General features: G+C 42.8%; 1 protein-coding gene across 1 annotated transcript in view; it reads right to left on the bottom strand.

Moving 5' to 3' along the window:
- Nucleotides 1–19,101: 19,101 nt before the first annotated feature.
- Nucleotides 19,102–20,767, bottom strand: part of NALCN (sodium leak channel, non-selective) — a 222,614-nt gene continuing 220,948 nt past the window's right edge. The window contains exon 44 of the mRNA XM_038759721.1: nucleotides 19,102–20,087. Coding sequence (XP_038615649.1) covers nucleotides 19,894–20,087 — 194 coding nt within the window. The 3' untranslated portion in view covers nucleotides 19,102–19,893. The remainder of the gene's footprint in view (nucleotides 20,088–20,767) is intronic.

Raw genomic sequence — 20,767 nt, forward strand, 5'->3', positions numbered from 1 at the left:
GGGGGGGATGGGGAGTCTTCTAGACTGTGAGCCTGCTGTTGGGCAGGGACTATCTCTCTATGTTGTGCTTGGCATGTAGAAAGCACTTAAATACCATTATTATTTCTATTTTCCCTCTGGTCTCACAGTGGATTCTCCAGTCTGAGCCCCTGTGAACACACTATTTCCAGACCTTAGCTTCATTTGGTGTTAAGGGGACCACTCAGATCTTTTGAGGACTACAAATGTCAAAGCATTACCATTCCTTGTCCAACTGTCATAACGGATTGCTTTTGTTTTCTCTGTTAGCTTAATAAGGTAGAGTAGCAATAGACCATTAAAGATTCTCCCCAAATAAAGGGCTAGAAAATTCACAAAAAGTATGTAAAGTACACTCTCCCTCCTGGTTTCTTCTCAAAATAGGCATGTGGAATTGAAATGAAAGAGGAGCCCGAGCTATTAGTTTGTTAAAGGCAAGGAGCTAGAACTTTTAAATTATTCTTTTGAATCTCTCAGAGGGAATGTCTTCAGTTGGGATCTCATATCTGTCCTTGCTTGAGGAGTATTGAAAATGAAAGAATATCAATATTTGGAAAGACTGCCCCTAACCAGTAACATCTTTTGCTTTCAATGAAGGACTACTGAGAAGGAGACCCTGAAAATAAATTTCTGAGGGTTATTTACATAGATAAGGGCACCTCTGGCAACATACCTCCAAAATGCAGATATTCAAGGGAGGATTCAAAAAGGCATTCAAGATGAGTTCATGAACAGAGTTTCTGCAAAGGCAGAAAAAAATGAATTAATTCAGGTTGTAAAAAAATATTGAGAGCAGTCGTATGTTACTGAAAATACTAGCAGGTAATGGATCATTTAAAATGATATAATGTTTTAGTCAGTTGCTTATGTTTCTTTTATAAAGTAACTAGCCACCTCATTATTATTACTATAATAATAATAATAGTATTTGTTAAGCATTTACTATGTGTCAAGCACTGTTCTAAACACTCAGTGGAAAGAGCCCGGGCTTGGGAGTCAAAGGTCACGGGTTCAAACCACCACTTGTCAGCTGTGTGACTTTGGGCAAGTCACTTAACTTCTCTGTGCCTCAGTGACCTCATCCGTAAAATGGGGATGAAGACTGTGAGCCCCCTGTGGGACAACCTGATCACCTTGTAACCTCCCAGTGCATAGAACAGTGCTTTGCACATAGTAAGTACTAAATAAATGCCATTATTATTAATAATAATAATTCCATTTTCTTTATCCAAGAAGGGCTTCTTGGATGCCAAGCTCTTGGCCCCAGCACACCTCTCCTCTCTCCTCTCCACTGTCCACTTAGAAATATGGTCAGCAATCTCAATCAATCGTATTTATTGAGCGCTTACTGTGTGCAGAGCACTGTATTAAGCGCTTGGGAAGTACAAGTTGGCAACATATAGAGATGGTCCCTAGCCAACAGTGGGCTCAAATAATGATAATAATAAAAAAAATAGTAGTGATGGTACAGAAACCCCTTGGTTCTTTCTGAAGCCCTGAGTGATTTCATAGTGTTGCCTGGGGCAAGACTAGATGAAGATTTCTAAAAGTATTTCTTGGATATTGGCGTTGGCCAGGGAAATTCATTCATTCAGACTAGATGAAGATTTCTAAAAGTATTTCTTGGATATTGGCGTTGGCCAGGGAAATTCATTCATTCATTCAATTGTATTTATTGAGCATTTATGGTGTGCGGAGCACTGTACTAAGTACAAATCGGCAACATATAAAGACGGTCCTACCCAACAACGGGCTCACAGTCTAGAAGGGGGAGATAGACAGCAAAACAAAACATGTAGACAGGTGTCAAAATTCAGAACAAATGGAATTATTAACAAAATAAATAGGATAGTAAAGTCCTAGTGCTTTATCTAATGAAAGTCTATATAATGAAAATTCTTTCTATGTGCCAAAGTACCGCATTAAGTGGAGGGGTAGATAAAAGGTAAACAGATCAGACATGTAGTATCTGTCCCCCATGGGGTTCACAGTCTATGAAGTAGGGAGAGATGGTGTTTTATCTCTGTTTTAGAGAGGAGGAAATGGGAGGCCCAGGGAAGTGACTTACCAAAGGTCATACAGTAGGTCAGTGACAGAACTGAGGCTAGAACCCATCCTCCTGACTCCCAAACCCATGATCTTCCCCTTAGGCCACACTGTTTCCCTAAGATGAGCAATTTCTGTCTCATATTTTAAGCAAATATATGGGGTGGAGGAGGGGCTAATCATTCCAAATAATCTCCAAATGTATCTAGAGTATCATTTTAAATTGCTGGATTCTTTATAACATGCTCTCACACTGTTAACAACTCAGACTAATTTATTCTTCTCGTCTTTGCACAGAGTTGTCTCCAACCAAATCATGAATATTTATCTTTGATTTCTTCCTGGAGTGGCTCTTCTCCATCTCTGAATTGCTTCCACTCCTCCGGGGACTTTTCCCACTCCTCTCCATGACCGCAAAGAGCGGTCCCACTGGAGGCGAGGTGGGAAGGGGGAAAGGGAGGTAGTAGGGGCTGGAGGAGGGATGCCATCAAATGTCCCACTTGAAGTGACACGGCCACAAATTTGGGGCCTCCCTCCACCGTCTCAAAAAGTCTCTAGAGGGTCCCAGTAGGATCCAATTTCAGCTGGGTGATGGTTCCAGTAACCACTATAACCAACCTCTCTAAATAGAAAAGGTGCAAGGACTGAAATCCTGTTTAACTTCCGCATGTCTGCAAGGACTGAAATCCTATATAACTTCCGCATGTCTGCTGCCAGTGAACTTGCCAAGTTGATTTTTCGTTTAAGCAGATTACATCAGGCCATTCAAACTCATCTGAAATTTACTCAAGCGAGGACAGACATGAAAACCAGGCCTATCAATCAATCAATCAATCATATTTATTGAGTGCTTACTGTGTGTACAGCACTATACTAAGCGCTTGGGAAGTACAAGTTGGCAACATATAGAGACAGTCCCTACCCAACAGTGGGCTCACAGTCTAGAAGGGGGAGACAGAGAACAAAACCAAACATATTAACAAAATAAAATAAATAGAATAGATATGTACAAGTAAAATAAATAAATAATCATCATCAATCGCATTTATTGAGCACTTACTGTGTGCAGAGCACTGTACTAAGCACTTGGGAAGTACAAGTTGGCAACATATAGAGACAGTCCCTATCCAACAGTGGGCTCACAGTCTAGAAGGGGGAGACAGAGAACAAAACCAAACATATTAACAAAATAAAATAAATAGAATAGATATGTACAAGTAAAATAAATAGAGTAATAAATATGTACAAACATATATACATATATACAGGTGCTGCGGGGAAGGGAAGGAGGTAAGACGGGGGGATGGAGAGGAGGACGAGGGGACGAGGGCCTAACCTCTCGTGCCCTACAGTTGAATCCTGGCGTACTTCCATTCTTTCAAAGAGACCACAGTTTTCATTCATTCATTCATTCAATCGTATTTATTGAGCGCTTACTGTGTGCAGAGCACTGTACTAAGCGCTTGGAAAGTACAAGTCGGCATCATATAGAGATGGTCCCTACCCAACAACGGGCTCACAGTCTAGAAAGGGGAGACGGACAACAAAACAAAACATGTAGACAGTTTTGATTGTTTTTATGGTAAGTACAGAGCAGTGAGCTGGATCAGTCTGCTTGATTTCTGGGACGGAGTATTTCTGTACTCCAAATCTCATTTAGAAGATAATAATAATAATGATGATGATGATAATAAATGTTGTATTTGTTAAACTATTACTAGGTTTGAAGCACTTTACCAAGTGTTAGGGTAGATACGGGGATCACACCTATCAAGTGTGTTACATTGTACTCTCCCAATAAATCAGTGATATTTACTGAATGCTTCCCATCTGCAGAGCACGGTACTAAGTACCTGGGAGAGAACAATAGAACAGAATTGGTAGACGTATTCCCTGCCCACAGTGAGCTTACAGTCTAGAGGGGTGACAGACATTAATATAAACAATCCCAAATGCTTAGTACAGTGCTCTGCCCATAGTAAGTGCTAATAAATATGATTAATTCATTGATACAAAATAATCAAAGTAGTCCCTGTCCTACCTGAGGGTCACAATTCTACGCATAGGAGGAAGAATGGCTGTTGAATGAAAAATTTTGCTAGAACTTAAAAAATGGCAGTCAAAACAAACCAGAATCTTAACTAGGACTGAGACCCCAAACTTTTATTCAGTTTTTGCCATTTTTCTCTCCCTAGCTACCAAACCATGCTAAAGTGTCAATCAAGACACTCTGAAAGCATGTACCCCTGAGAATAATGCATTTTTCATATTTGTTGGGTTGCGTTCTGCCATCGAAGATCCCAAGCTTATGCTGCAGTCAATTAGTTAGTTCACTGGTTTATAAAAGCTTCAAGCTTTCCTCCAGGAGAAATTGAAATTAAAAACCCCTCCAAATTAGCAGGAAGGTTTATTATTCTTGTCAGCTGTCCTCCGTGTCCTATATGGCTAATGTAGCAAGAACACTGGGCTACCCGCTGATTTCTGAAGGACTGATTTGAGCTTAGTCTAGGTAGGTTTTTCTAAAGCCTAGGCAAGGTAACATTGGGTAAGGAATGTAATTATACATTATACATTGGGTAAGGAGTGTAATTATACACTCTGTTATAGTGTACTCCTCCAATGCTTAGTATAGTGCTCTGCATATAGTATATATATCTGCATATAGTGGGTACTGGCTGGCCCCTGCCCGGCCTTGGGATGGCAGCCGGAGACTGCCGCGGTTGAGGAACCTCGGCTGGGAACCGGGGCCCAATCAATCAATCAATCAATCGTATTTATGGAGCGCTTACTGTGTGCAGAGCACTGTACTAAGCGCTTGGGAAGTACAAGTTGGCAACATATAGAGACGGTCCCTACCCAACAGTGGGCTCACAGTCTAAAAGGGGGATCCCAGCCTTGGGATCCTACATTTCCCCCGGGCAAGCGCGCGGCGGGGTTCACAGTGTGGTTCAGTGGAAAGAGCCCGGTCTTGGGAGTCAGAGGTCATGGGTTTTAATCCCAGCTCTGCCACTTGTCAGTTGTGTGACTTTGGGCAAGTTACTTCACTTCTCTGGGCCTCAGTTCCCTCATCTTTCAAATGGGGATGAAGACTGTGAGCCCCACGTGGGACAACCTGATTACCCTGTATCTACCCCAGCACTTAGAACAGTGCCTGACGCATGGTAAGCGCTTAACAAATACCATTATCATCATCATCATTATTATTATTATTATATAGAAAGTGCTAAATAACTGTGATTGATCGACTGTGCCTAATACCCCCGTCTTACCTCCTTCCCTTCCCCACAGCACCTGCATATATGTATATATGTTTGTACATATTTATTACTCTATTTATTTATTTTACTTGTACATATCTATTCTATTTATTTTATTTTGTTAATATGTTTGGTTTTGTTCTCTGTCTCCCCCTTCTAGACTGTGAGCTCACTGTTGGGTAGGGACTCTCTCTATATGTTGCCAACTTGTACTTCCCAAGTGCTTAGTACAGTGCTCTGCACACAGTAAGCGCTCAATAAATATGATTGATTGATTGAGTGATTAATACATGCTGCTTTCTGTTATTGGGGAAGTTTCCATTGCACTGTCAACACAGCTATACATACGCAATGCCATGTCAGCAGAAATTTTCCAATTTTCCTCATTTTTTGACTGAAAATTTTTGTGATGGGTCAGAGTCCAGGAATAATAATAATAATAATAATAATAATAATAATAATGGCATTTATTAAGCACTTACTATGTGCAAAGCACTGTTCTAAGCACTGGGGAGATTATAAGGTAATCAGGTTGTCCCACGGGGGGCTCACAGTCTTCATCCCCATTTTACAGATGAGGTAATTGAGGCCCAGAGAAGTTAAGTGACTTGCCCAAAGTCACACAGCTGACAAGTGGCGGAGCCGGGATTTGAACCGATGACCTCTGACTCCAAAGCCCGTGTTCTTTCCACTGAGCTTATGTTCCAGTTGGCCAACGAGCACACTGAAAGCTCAACAGACGATTATTTCTTGAAGTTTGTGGCTTGTAAGGACTCTGTAAGTTCTCCTGCAGCTCTTCGGAGGGGTATACTTTTAAATTGTCTATGAAATTAAAATTTGTTTCTCAGTAGGTGCTTCTGACAGAGTGAGTGACTTAGAACATGATTACTAGGGTAAAATTATCCCTGCTATTAATGACAATTTATAGTTCACTAGATAATATGCAAAGTGTCATAATTTTTGAATTGACTTTGTGATTGCAAAGTACCTGACAATATTGAATTTGAAAAGATAATATCAACTACTTTAAATCAAAGTCAAATTTTTAATTGGGTGAGTCTTTCTTCTGTTGCATTGGTAGTACACTAGTTAACTGAATGCTCCAATCTGTGGGATGCAAAAATTCCAAAGTCAATTCCAGCACACTTGGTGGTTGTCCCTAAGCCTTGAATTCATATTACAATAGTCATAAGGAACAATCTTAAGAAGTAAATCATCATTTAGTTCAATGAGTTGTGAACAGAATTCCCATGGACAAGAATACAGTTGGATTTAAGCCTTGAAAATAGACTGTCTGATTTCTTCCGTCCTCAGAGTTATATAGCCTTAAAAAGTTCATTCATATTGAAAAATCTATGCATACTGAGAAGAACATTATATTTTACTTTTTTTTTCTTGGAGGTGGAAAGATGTTTTCTTTTCACCTCTGATTTTGTGTCATTGTTATACAGTAGCTTCTTCCAGATAAAAGGGGAAATTTAGAAAATCAAGGAAGAGGAAATTTAGAATAAATAACTGCATAGTTAATGTTCCTACTTAGACTGTGAGCCCCATGTGGGACTTGATTATCTTATATCTATCCCAACACTTAGCATGATGCTTGGTACCTAGTAAGCACTGAAATAGCATTATTATCATCATTATTATTATAATTGTTATGGATGTTGTTAAATTGACTTGATTTTTACACTGTCTCTGGTATAAAGCAGACTCAAGCAGCAGAGGACTTCCCAAATATTATTGGGTTTGGATGATCTCTTCACTGCCATGTGGAAGACTGAGGATAATAATAATAATAACGGTGGCATTTATTAAGCACTTACTATGTGCCAAGCACTGTTCTAAGTGCTGGGGAGGATACAAGGTGATCAGGTCGTCCCACGGCAGGCTCAGAGTCTCCATCCCCATTTTCCAGATGAGGTAACTGAGGCCCAGAGAAGTGAAGTGACTTTCCCAGAGTCCCACAGCTGACAAGTGGCAGAGCCGAGATTAGAACCCACAACCTCAGACTCCCAAGCCCGGGCTCTTTCCACTGAACCAAGTTGCTCCTCTAGGATAGAAATCTGGGCACCTCCTAATTAAAAGCTAATCATATTTTCGCATGTAGCATCTCCTGATCATTTTCTTCTTTGTCCATATTCAGAGGTCAATGTTGCCCTCTTTGTGATCTCCTTCCCCCATTACTGAATATTATTTTCAGTATTTCTGAACTCCTACCACACGCAAGCACTACACTACACACTTGGAAGTATAAATAAAAGCACTCTGGAAGAGCCCGTCCCTCAACTTGAGGAGTTTACACTTTCATGGGGAAGAAAGTCAGAAACAGCTTTTTCCCTGTTAATCAGGTGGTAAACTGCTTAACCTTTGTGGTTGGTGATAAAGTTCGTAAGTTTGTTTTAGAAATTAATGCATTTGGTGAATACAGTAATTCTGTCTGCGCATTTCACTGGAGAACTACAGTAATCAGTTGTCAGCAGGAAGATCTTTAGTCATAATCATAAAAAGGTTGCCTAGGAAAGAGGGGGTAATTTGTGTAATTGAATAATACCAGCAATCTCTCTCATAGGGACAATTCAAACCTGATAGCAAAACAGAATTACTCCATTCCTTTCTCCAGCATCAGGGACAAAGGGATGCTTTAATTGTATTATTTCCTTAATAAGACTCTTGCCAGTGGAAAACGGAAATCTGTGCCTGGTTTGTTTGTCCCCGTGTGGGTAACAGTTATGGATCTGGCAGTTACCCAGGCAACATCTCTTCCTATTATCTATTCGGCATAAACATGTCTCCCCCTTTACCCCGCCACCATCCTTGCCCCTCAGCATCCTGGGGCTCCCACAGCCCTGGCCTGTGGTTGCTGGAGAGGACGACAAGCCAAATGGTTGCAGATAAGGCCACTGGGCTTGGCTTAAATTCCTCCATTTCTTTCCTTTCTTGATGAAACTTTCAAAACCCTGGAGGGAAATGCAGAGCCGAGCCCCTGTCTGCTGGTCTCTCATCAGAGTCTTGCTGCGCTGAGTCACATCATCTGATTTCAGCTGGCCATTCAAAGAAGGGAATTCACCATTCCTCTTATCCTCTGGACAGTAAAGGCCCAGAGAAATGCCACATCCTGGGGATTAGCAGGAGAAAACATACAAAATGGGCCCCGTGATGGCGGGCGATGAAGAGCAATAATATATCATCTTGGGAGGGAGTAACGTTCGTTAGCCCAGCAGTGACCCTATCCCTGACCTCCGTCAAGTCTTTCTGCATTACTCTGAAAGGCTGAATTATTCCTAACATTTCCCTCTCCAAGTGGCATTTTCAGTGAATGACTGGAAACTGCACCAGCCCACAAATATTATTTGGGTCTGTTTAGCGAGCAGGCCGAGAAAGCTGTCAAGTCCCCTCGAGAGTCATCTGCTTCATGACTAAAATGTGAAATAAGAAGAGGAAATAACAATGATAACGATGACTGTTGGCATTCTTGAGAAATTCTTTTTAGCAGCTACCTCATCAGGTAAGGCTGATCTTTAGGAGACTTTGGCCTCTTGTCAAGGCAATTAGAAGGAAATCCCTTTTCAGTGCTCCTGCTGAGCCAGGGCTCTTACTGTGACCTTTGGCCCTAGAAAACAGCCTGCTTTACCTATGCTACGGCACCATCCTTGAGGATGCGATAAGGGAAGATGGTGTCAGACTATGCTGAAGGAGGCAGTGTGGGTTAATGGAGAGAGCATGGGCCTGGTTATCGGAGAGTTAGGTTCCATTTGGAACTTGGCTCTTTTGGGGATCTTGTCCTCTGACAGACAAGAGAAAGAAAATCCCTCTTCTGTGGTTCTGGTAAACCAGGGCTTTTACAGTGACCATTACAGTACCATTGTCGTCCTCCATTGAGTTATGCCAAAGAGGTCTCCAGTTGCTACCAGGGGCAACAGACAACCTCTAGAAGCCGCTGGAGCCCACTGTTGGGTAGGGACTGTCTCTATATGTTGCCAACTTGTATTTCCCAAACGCTTAGTACAGTGCTCTGCACACAGTAAGTGCTCAATAAATACGATTGATTGATTGATTGACAAAATCATCCATATGGAGACCACGTTCCCAGAAGATGGAGCCCAACTTACAGGATGGAATAGGAAATGAGGTGTGGTGGTAGTTCTCTTCTGGGTAGTGTACTTCATCGCTACACGAGACACTTGAGAACACACAATTGGAGTAGCAGACATGGTACTTGCCCACGAGCAGTTTACAAACTAATGAGGAAGATAAGCAGACTCTACAGCTCTTCCCTGATTCATATGGGTCCCAAGTGGGAAACAGCAGGGTGGAGAACTTTTAACTCCTTATGTTTGTATACCCCCTTCTAGACTGTGAGCCCGCTGTTGGGTAGGGACCGTCTCTATATGTTGCCAACTTGTACTTCCCAAGCACTTAGTACAGTGCTCTGCAAACAGTAAGCGCTCAATAAATACGATTGAATGGCCCGGTTAATGATGTCAGGCATACATTGCAATTAGAGTCAGAACTTACTTGCTCATACAATGAGGGAACAGACGGCTGTTATTGGGGGCAAAATGTAGCAGAAATGGGGTCACTGATCATTTGAGAATGAATGTGTCAAGACGGCTGTGATCAAGTAGGTGCTGGAGAAGGCAAAGGCCCTCAGAAAAGAGGTCTTGGGTGAGACAGTATCTAAAGGTTAAAGACGATTGCGTGACGTCCTGTTAGGAAGCCATTTGCTGTTGAACAGGCATGAGGTTCGATGGGAAGTGGCTTTCTGTTTGTTTTGGTCCCTTTTTAGACTGTGAGCCCACCGCTGGGTAGGGACTGTCTCTATACGTTACCAACTTGTACTTCCCAAGTGCTTAGTACAGTGCTCTGCACACAGTAAGCACTCAATAAATACGACTGATGATGATGATGATGATTTCCAATTCAGAGGAGGAATCAATAAGCAGGTGGAGAACTCATGACCCATGGCAGGTACATGTATATGCATCATCTCTGGCTTGTGAGGGGAAAAAAAAACATTGGGTGCCCTCCTCCCACCATGAATTAAGGCCAAAATGTGAGTCCTTTCATTGTCCGTCCCCAGCGCTCCTGCAGACAGTGGGGTGCACCCTCCCCGTGGATGGACATGAGAAAGTCCTATGAGGGTTGCATCGGCTCGGCTCCATCAGCCATCTCGGATCCTCGTGGGGCTCTGGTGTCTTCCTTCTTAAGGGGAAAAAAAAACCCATTGGGTGCCCTCCTCCCACCATGAATTAAGGCCAAAATGTGAGACCTTTTATTGTCCATCCCCGGTGCCCCTGCAGACAGTTGGGTGCACCCTCCCCATGGATGGACATGAGAAAGTCCTATGAGGGTTGCATGGGCTCGGCACCATCAGCCATCTCGGATCCTCGTGGGGCTCTGGTGTCTTCCCTCTGCCCACCCTCAGCCTCTCCTCCTTGGTTTGAGTGTTTTTGACTTGGCTTTCTGTTGAGCCAACTGCTCGAGGGGGAAAGTGCCTCCAATTGCATTAGGGAGCATTCATTTCCCTCAGCTATGGATTTTTCTCCTCTTCCCTATTCAGAGGCATTGATTTTTCTGGTGTTTTTCAGAGCGGTCTGTTAGCTAGCCTTCTTTAATTGGGTTAGCAGACCGAGTATTACATTTCTATTTCCTCATCCCAGACATCATGTCAGGCTTCCCCAGACCCGAGAAGAAGCTGCTCGGCTCCAGCTTTGTCCGGGTTTGTGGAGGTCTCCATCTTCAGTGGTATCTATCGAGCGCTTACTGGGTTTCGAGCAGTATATTACGCGCTTGGGAGAATACAACGAAGTTGACAGACACATTCCCTGCCCAAAACAAGCTTATGGTGTAGAGGGGGAGACAGAATTAATATAAATAATTTATAGTATATAATTTATAGATATTGCTTGGCACATGCCCCCCCACCTTACCTCCTTCCCCTCCCCACAACACCTATATATATGTATATATGTTTGTACATATTTATTACTCTCTTTATTTTACTTGTACATGTTTATTCTATTTATTTTATGTTGTTAATATGCTTTGTGTTTTTTGTCTGTCTCCCTCCCCTTCTAGACTGTGAACCCACTGTTGGGAAGGGACCGTCTCTATATGTTGCCAACTTGTACTTTCCAAGCGCTTAGTACAGTGCTCTGCACACAGTAAGCGCTCAATAAATACGATTGAGTGAATGAATGAACAAACATAGTAAACACTTAACAAATGCCATCATTATTATTCTTTGGGGCTGAAGGTGGGACAAATACCAAATGCCCAAAGGTCATAGATCCAAGTGCAAATTGTTTAGGATCTTTGACAAGCAAGGGTTGGATTTACTTGAAGTGAAAACTATGTAAGTTTTCTCAGAGGACACTAAACTAGCCATGGTTCCTGTCTTGATTATGTTAATATTGAAAATGTTAATATTTTTGATCTATTATTTAAAATGATAGCATCTAATTATGTCTATTTCCGGTGACCAAACCATTCAGTTTCCTATTTAGTGAAAAACTCGGGCTGAGAATGCCAGTAATCTCCAGGATGATTGGTGAAGTTCCATTGGAAAGAGCACAGGCCGGGGAATCAAAGGACCTGGGTTCTAATCCCAGCTCTGCCACTTTTCTGCTGTGTGACCACAGACAAGGCATTCAACTTCCCTGTGCCTCAGTTTCCTCCTCTGTCAAATGGGGATTAACTCTCTTCCTTCTGCAAGATCGTAAGCTCCTCTTGGGATAAGGACTCTGTACAATCTGATTATCTTGTATCTGCCCCAGCACTTAGTATAGTATGGTAGACTGCAGACTCTAGACTGTAAGCTCATCATGACCAGGGAACATGTCTGCTAATTCTGTTGTATTGTACTCTCCCAAGCACTTAGTACAGTGCTCTGCACATAGTAAATGCTCGAAACAATTGAGACAACATAATCAGCACTTAAAATATAAATACCACTTATTATTATTATTATTACACCAAAGGAGAAGATGTGATTGTTTATAATTTCTCATTACATTGAGCGACTTTCCCTTAAAACGTTGAAATGCTTTATCATAAGAATCTCTACAGTACCTTTTCCCCAGTGACAAAAATTGGGCTGGTAAGATGTAGACTCTATTTCCAAGGATTTGTTAATGTTGCTATGGTAATAATTTCCCAAGGTGGGCAGCAAGTTACCATGAGGCACCATGACCTATGCAGGCCTAACTGGTCCCAGAAGACATTGGTCTTCCCGCTGGGAACCTGCAACTCCAGACAAAAATAAATTGGGGAAAAGGATGCTGGCGGCTACTAACCCAGGTGGAGGACTGGAATAATTGCCTCGGTTTCCTGTTATGGAGAATACATTTCTGTTGCCCGTTGGATGACTAAGTGTCCTGTCACCTGGTAGGTAATGAGGATTGATTTGCCCTCGTGGATTTGTTTTTTTATGGAATTCATTAAGTACTTACTATGTGCCAGGCACTGCACTAAGAGCTGGGGTAGATACAGGCTAATCAGTTTGGACTCAGTCCATCTCCCAGGTGGTGCTCACAATCTTAACCCCCATTTTGCGAAAAAGGTAACTGAGGTACAGAGAAGTAAAATAATAATAAAAACGACGGCATTTATTAAGCACTTAATATGTGCAAATCAACCAATCAATCGTATTTATTGAGCGCTTACTATGTGCAGAGCACTGTACTAAGCGCTTGGGAAGTACAAATTGGCAACATATAGAGACAGTCCCTACCCAACAGTGGGCTCACAGTCTAAGAACTGTTCTAAGCGCTGGGGAGTTTACAAGGTGATCAGGTTGTCCCACGGGGGGCTCACAGTCTTAATCCCCATTTTCCAGATGAGGGAACTGAGGCCCAGAGAAGTGAAGTGACTTGCCCAAAGTCACACAGCTGACAAGTGGCGGAGCCGGGGTTTGAACCGATGACCTCTGACTCCAAAGCCAGGGCCCTTTCCACTGAGCCACACTGCTTCCAATGACTTGCCTAAGGTCACACAGCAGGTAAGTGGGAGAGTGAGATTAGAATCCAGGTCCTCGTGATTCCCAGACCCAGGGGTCTATCCACTTAGACACGAAGCCATTCTTCATTACGTTTGGTTTGCAGAAGAAGTTGTAACAGCAGCGTGGCTCAGTGGAAAAGAGCACGGGGCTTTGGAGTCAGAGGTCATGGGTTCGTATCCCAGCTCCGTCACATGTCTGCTGTGTGACCTTGGGCAAGTCACTTAACTTCTCTGGGCCTCAGTTACCTCATCTGTAAAATGAGGATTAAGACTGTGAGCCCCACTGTGGGATAACCTGATCACCTTGTATCCCCCCAGCGCTTAGAACAGTGCTTTGCACATAGTAAGCGCTTAACAAATGCTATCATTATTATTGTTATTATTATTATCTGTAAAATGGGGATTAAGACTGTGAGCCCCCCCATGGGACAACCTGATCACCTTGTAACCTCCCCAGTGCTTAGAACAGTACTTTGCACATAGTAAGCGCTTAATAAATGCTATCATTATTATTATTAACAACAGAGTGATGCTAACATCAGCTGAGCAACTAGAGTTGTGCTCAGTAAGCTGGTGTTCAGTATATTTCATGGAAAAATGGCTCTGATGTCTCTGCCAGCCCTTTGATTCTGGGAATAGTACAGTAAGTATCAGAGCTCATGGGCAATATAGTTTATGACAAATGAGATACCCCATGTCCCCTTACACCCTTGAGAATAATGAGCTTTCAGGTCAAGGATGGAAACTATCTTTAGCAGAACGGTGCCCTTGTTCTTTCATTTGGTACTAATGTTTGAGCACTCTCTGAGTCCTGTACTAGAAAATTGGGACCATACAATAAAGTAAAACATATGGGACCTGACTTCAAGGAGCTTACACCCTAAAGGAGGTCTAGATTCATTCATTCATTTGTATTTATTGAGTGCAGATTACTGTACTAAGTACTGTGGAGAGTACAATATAACAATAGACACATTCCTCAACAGTACTCTACACACAGTAAGCACTCAAAAATACGACTGATTAAAGAATTAAAGTTCTGTCACTGCTGGCTTTTGTCTTTCACCAGTTGGGTTTAGGTCTGGCTGGAGGGGAAAATCTCAGGAGTTCCGTTTCTAATCCAACTAAGCAGCATGGCGTAGTGGAAAAAGCAAGAGCCTGGATGTCAGAAGATCCTGGGTTCTAATGCCGGCTCTGTCACTTGTCTGCTGTGTGACCTTGGGCAAGTCACTTCACTTCGCTGGGCCTCAGTTTCCTCATCTGCAAAATGAGGACTGATTCTGTGATTGATCCCCATATGGGCAGGGACTGTGTTCAACCCAATTTGCTTGCATCTATCCCAGCACTTAATACAGTTTCTGGCACACAGTAAGCACTCAACAAATGCCAGAATTATTATTATTACTACGCTAGTCAAAGAGAAGGGAGGGGGCAGTCTGAGACTTCAGACTGCTGAAGGCTGGCATTTCTAATTAACAGCTAGGCAATCACATTTCACTTTCCAGTCATCTTGCTACACGCAGAAACCTGACATTTTCCTTCACATTTTGAAAATTGGCACTGTGTCTACCAGGACTCTTCATCAACCACTGTCTCACAGGTTGTGTTGCCCAAAACGGGCTACTTACTTCTTGAAGAGTAGACCAAACCTCTGATTCTAATCCATTCATAAACGACTCCCACCCCCCAACCCTAAGACAAGGCTCATCTAGACTGTTCTCTGATTTCAGAGGTCAGAGGGATGGACTCTCCTGGGAATGCTTCATCATGTCCCATAACCGAGAAGAGATGAGCCCACAGCCCCCGGAAAGAATGAAACATTGGAAGATGCAAGCCCAGACAAAGATAATCATCAAATTAGCCCCCAGGTGTATATGCCCATGAGTTTAGACTGGAGAATTTACACAAAAACAGATCCTGCCCTTTTTCATAAGTACATAGATTTTAAAGGAATGAAATTGGCTTAGAAAACCCTCCTCTCCTTGGCCTGGAGGGCTAAGAGGGATGGACCAACCATGGAAGAAATGGATAAGCAGAAAAGAAGACCCGCAAGATTGTTGAAGACATCCTTACCGCCAAGACTTGGGTGGATGCTTGCCTTGGTGACAGGAGGGCTTAAAAAAGGGGTACATCCCTTTGGGTCCTGCTAGATATGCGTCCAAGGAATGGGAGCGGTGGAGAATACAGAGGCTTCCTATCTGGGAGCACACTTATGGAGCTTACCTTCATAGATCCCAGGGGCATTGCCTGCTTCCTGAAGGGGAGGGGATTCCAGGGGCAACTGGGAAGTTATCTAGCTGCACCTGAGAACAAAACTCTGCTGTGGCTGGGAAACCTGGGAAAGAACAGGAATCTCTTCCCTCAGGGCACAGGTATATTCTATCTCACTGGGAAGAATTGGGTGCTGGGGTGATGATGAGAAAGTCTGGTTCCCTCCCACCAGTAGGATCATCATTATCATCAATGATATTTATTTAGTGCATACTATGTGCAGAGCATTGTCCTAAGCATCTGGGAGAGCTTGATCTTAAGCCTGATCTGACCCTGATTGTCTGGAGCAATGGGTGATTTCATTATCCACCTGATGGGATGCAAATGGGGTTACTTGCTGGTCCTCATTTGATGAGAGGAAGCTGAAACTTTCTCAATTGGTGAGCAGTGGCAGAAGCCGTGGCTACTATGCAGGAGAAAGAAGGAGGAGAAGAAAGGGCAGATTGAGGAAATAAATGAAGAGAATGAGAAGATAATCCCCATGCCAAACTATCTTGAGGAGACAGGACAAGAAGCAGAGTGGCAGCCAGATTATGGGTTTTAGAGGTATGATTGCTGAGGTCAAATAATGCATTTCCCTTTTTTTTGACACTGTATTTATTTGATCTTTTACAGAAGTCTACAAAAACAGCTCACACCATACAAACAGAAAATATAAATTCCTCCAAAAGAGATTCGAGAATGGAATCAAAACAGCACTAGCAGTGCTCTAAAAATGTAAGTAAATGAGGAAAGAGGACTTGATCTGGAGAAGGTCTCAGAGGCAGCACCATTCTGTGCCCAGAATGCCTTCTGCTAACCTTTCCACTAGGGCTAGCCAGCACAGCTGTATGGCCTATGCCAACATGGGTTTGTATGGGCCATTTCTCTTGGTTCTGATTCTTAGAGGATAGGCCTGAATTATAGAGCCAGATTCATTGACTGGTCCCTGGTATCAAAGCCAATTTCAGATTTACTTTGATTTTGACTCTGCTCCGTCACTTGGTTCCTTAGTGACCAGCCCTTGTGGCACTGGGCTAAAGGTCTAGTCTTACACCACTTGAATTGCTCCAGTAACAGTTATCTTTTGAGTGCAGAGGGATTCAGCTTTTCTTTTAAGTGTCAGATGTTTTTGTTGGATCGTCCCGGTTTTCCTCTCATGAAAAGCCAGCAAATAGAAAAGCCCATTTACTTTCCCCTTCGGCAAAATTGTTTCCCAAAATTCTCACGCTTCACAGACTCCTGTTGGTGGCCCGGTTTACACTGCCTTGAATGTGAGGTGAGGTGTCCCCTTCCCTGCCATGAATGTCTCTTCCCAACCAAGTGATAGACGTAAGGGCGGCCCTCCCCTTTATCTTCAGAAACCATTCCAGTTCAACTCCGAGTCCACTGTCCACCCTTGGGAGTTTTTCCATTCCTGGGCCAATCCGGATCCTCCATAGCATGCTCCTCTCCACTTGTGTCCTCCCCTGACTCGCCCACAAAGAGCAGCCCTGAACCTCCAACTCCTCCAGATCAGGAATGGGTCAGGGCCAAGCTGGGAATCCTGGACCTTCCCTGAGTCCGCAGCTTCAGGGCCGGATTGTCTTCCAAGGGAAGATGTGACATTCACTCATGGCCAACTCCCAGATATTAGATTTCCACCCTAGCTTCAACCTTCCAACCCCTGAAGTTTTCTGTCCTGGAAGTCCCCATTTCACATGTCCACTACCTTTCATCATGAGGCCTTCTATGACCAGGGCAGGATAAAGCAGTGGTCAGAGAAGGAAGGGAATCGGGTCTCCGACATCAAAGTTTAGGGCAATGATTGGGAGGTGCTAGGTGGCAGGATGGCCATTATTCCATCACGCAGCTGGCCTTGATGCTTCCCACATATAGCCAATAAAATATATGGAGATGGGTATCCGAGATTACCAGCTCAGGCAATGCCAGGACGCAAACACTGTTGCCTCTCCGGCCAGCTGTTTCCCACATTGCTGCCAAAAGGAAACAGTCGTAAAGAGAGAGGATGAATGGTGGCTCCTTATCCTGCTTAATTCTTTGCCCCTGCCCTTTCCTTAATACCTTATCTCCCTTTCCCTTCTAGGAGTCTACTACCAGACGCTCAGTCCGCTACTCCAATCTCCAGCCTCTTTGACACCAACCCTTACTGCCTGCTCCTGAATTGAGTGGAATGGCCATGTGTAGCCGTGATGGATGGTACAGGCAGAGGATCAGCACTTAAATTTTATCCGGCCTCCCTGAGTGCTATGGCTTATTGTCACCTGTTCTTCCATCTGGGCGACTGGAGCTTAGACGAAACGTATTCTAACTCTTTGTCCCTTGCAGAACTTGAGCTTCTCAACTTCTCTTCCTTGAGGAAATGAGGGAGGTGATGGAATCTGATTTTGCTGCCTCACTTTGTGAAATCTAGGGATCTTATGGCTTCGAAAAGCCCTGTCAATTTCCTGCCTCTGCTTCCACACAGAGGAAACGGCCGTATGTGTCTCTGTTGAACGGAAATTGCTGAAGGAGTGCAGAGGTTTTGGGAAATCATCATGTATTCATTCATTCATTCAACTGTATTTATTGAGCGCTATATTAAGTGCTTGGGAGTGTACTTTCAGGGCAGTAAAGCAAAAAAAAAAAATCCTAGTTGGATGCAGCATTAGTACAAATCTCTGCCGTAAGCATGGAACTGCTTTCTAGGCTCTGTCGGGGAGGCTGGCAAGCACTGAGAGACTCACTCAGCCTTGTTTTATAAGAATGCGACAGGAGCCTTCCGTTCTATAGAATTAAACTAGAATGAAAATGTGGTGCCATTTCCTAACTGCCCCTGAACTGGTGTAATTCTTTCTCACAGCCTCTAGGTCACTACTAATGGCCTAAAAGTTATTTTTTCCCCCCAAAAGGGATTCACAAATGTTGGCCACCCAGTTTTAACTTCTTTTATAAATCCAGTATTGATCTCATTTTCCAATGTATAAAAGATAAAATTCATATTACCATGAAAGAGAATATAATCCTGCCATCCTTGCTGATTTGTAGTTTTCCGCAATTCATTCTGAGTCACAATTCATCTTATAAACATTAAACTGTTCACCCTTCATATGGCTGCTTTCAGAGTTTTGAATTGGGAAGAAAACAGAAAGCCCATCAAAGACAATGTGGGATGCAGGAATCAGAAAAAATTACTCTTAAAAAAATAGAAATATTCTTCACAAGAAATTATGAGCCATGAAAAATAAATAGGATGATTTGGAAAATGAGTCTGAGAAATTTGGGCAAATTACCATGTAGTACATTTCTAAATTATCAGAGACATATTGAATGAACAATTCACCACTAAAGAAAGATGGTGCAGCCTTTCTCTGAGCTCTCTGCAAGATTTCACCATGGATCATTATTTCCATGGGACATAATGGTTGCCACAGATCAAAATAATGGTATGTTATCAGCTGATCCATACCATCACAGTACAATGGAAAAAGCAAAACTGCATCGAAATGAAGAGAACAGTTGCACTTCAACTGTCCCGTGAAAATCTTCTTCTAGAAGCTCAACACATAGTTGTTTTTTGCTGATTTCAGTTATTAAAGGCTGTTCATGAAACACTTTTGCATAAATAATAATATATTTACATGTTTCTACTAAGCCAACGAATGCTTTTGTGTCAAATTCTTTGCCTGTCCCTTGCATACAATTCTGACATAAGTCAGTGGCAGTTGCAGGAGAATAACTGAGGCTAGAATTGGACTCAAGATTTCTAAATATCTTCTGCATATTAAAAAATAAGAAAAGAATAGACTTTTTTAAAATTCATAATCTGTACTTCGTAAAAATACTCTCCTTTAGCAATATCAGGCCTACTTCTTCAGACCACTCAGCAACAGAAAATTCTCCCGAGAGAAGTTTTAGATCCAATGGGAAAACCATAAACAGAAGCTGCAGCTCCTGAGTCATATATACTGGCCACTTGAAGGCCCAGAACTTTGTTCTGGAGAAACAAAATGACAGAAAAGCATATTTAAACAGACATCATCGTATACATAGACAGAATATAGAAAATTTTTAATGCTATGGCTGCTGATGTTTTCGTTCCTAGGCTTTGGCAATGCTGCCATCGTATAGATTTTCTCAGCAAACAATATTTAAACATCTACATAACTCCAGCAGAAATACCAGCTTCAGGTTCCCTATGGCAGACTGATCATCGGCTTAAAAAAAAATCTGGTGACAAGTTGGAATTAAATTATACATCGGTTGCAGCTTGTTCACTGGAAAAATAAGGGGGGCAACTCCAGAGATTATTTTCACAATGCCACTCCTATCTGTTTGCTTCCACTCAGATGTCGAGAAGGTCATCTCCGCTTTCATCACTCTCCACAGTGAGCTGCCGGGTCCACCATTTTTTGACTTCAGAACCACAGGAAGCTGCATCTGACATGGGGTTCATTTTGCAAACCACAGACTTCATTGTGGAACGGCCTCCAAACCGTAAATTGACCGAAGACACAGAATGGCTTATTGGTTTTGGTGCTGCGGAATAAAAGAGTTCTGTCAGCAAACCTGCTCAGTTTTACCCGTGACCCATTTTATTTCTGAAGTGCACTGACTACTTCTTCAAACAATGAGCTTTTCTTTATTAAGTGGATGGGCAGGGCAGGGAGTGGAATGAGTTCCACTCTCTCCAGTGCTTAGTATAGTACTCTGCATATTGTAAGCACGCAATAAGTCACTGCTAATAATAAGAAGGACGGTACTTGTTAAGCACTTCCTATGTGCCAAGCACTGTTCTAAGCGGTGGGGGGATACAAAGAAATCAAGTTGTCCCACATGGGGCTCGCAGTCTTAATTCCCATTTCACAGATGAGGTAACTGAGGCCCAGAGAAGTTAAGTGACTTGTCCAAAGTCACCCAGCTGACAAGTGGCAGAATGGGGATTAGAACCCATGACCTCTGACCTCCAAGCCCGGGCTCTTTCCACTGAGCCATGCCGCTTCCACCCTAATTCCACGCTAATGCCACCAATGTAGCAATATCTCTAGGATTACAGGGACAAAGATGCTGAAAACACAAATCCCCGGTACACTCTGGCCAAGGAAGGAATAAAGGATCTGTGTTTAGACTTTTTGGAACTATTATCTGAGTGCATTATCCTTCTAGAGCAGTGGGTTCATCAGGATCAAAATTCCTAATTATTCAGGGCGATTAATTTA

This window comes from Tachyglossus aculeatus, chromosome 17 (genome assembly GCF_015852505.1).
Source record: "Tachyglossus aculeatus isolate mTacAcu1 chromosome 17, mTacAcu1.pri, whole genome shotgun sequence".
Taxonomy (NCBI): domain Eukaryota; kingdom Metazoa; phylum Chordata; class Mammalia; order Monotremata; family Tachyglossidae; genus Tachyglossus; species Tachyglossus aculeatus.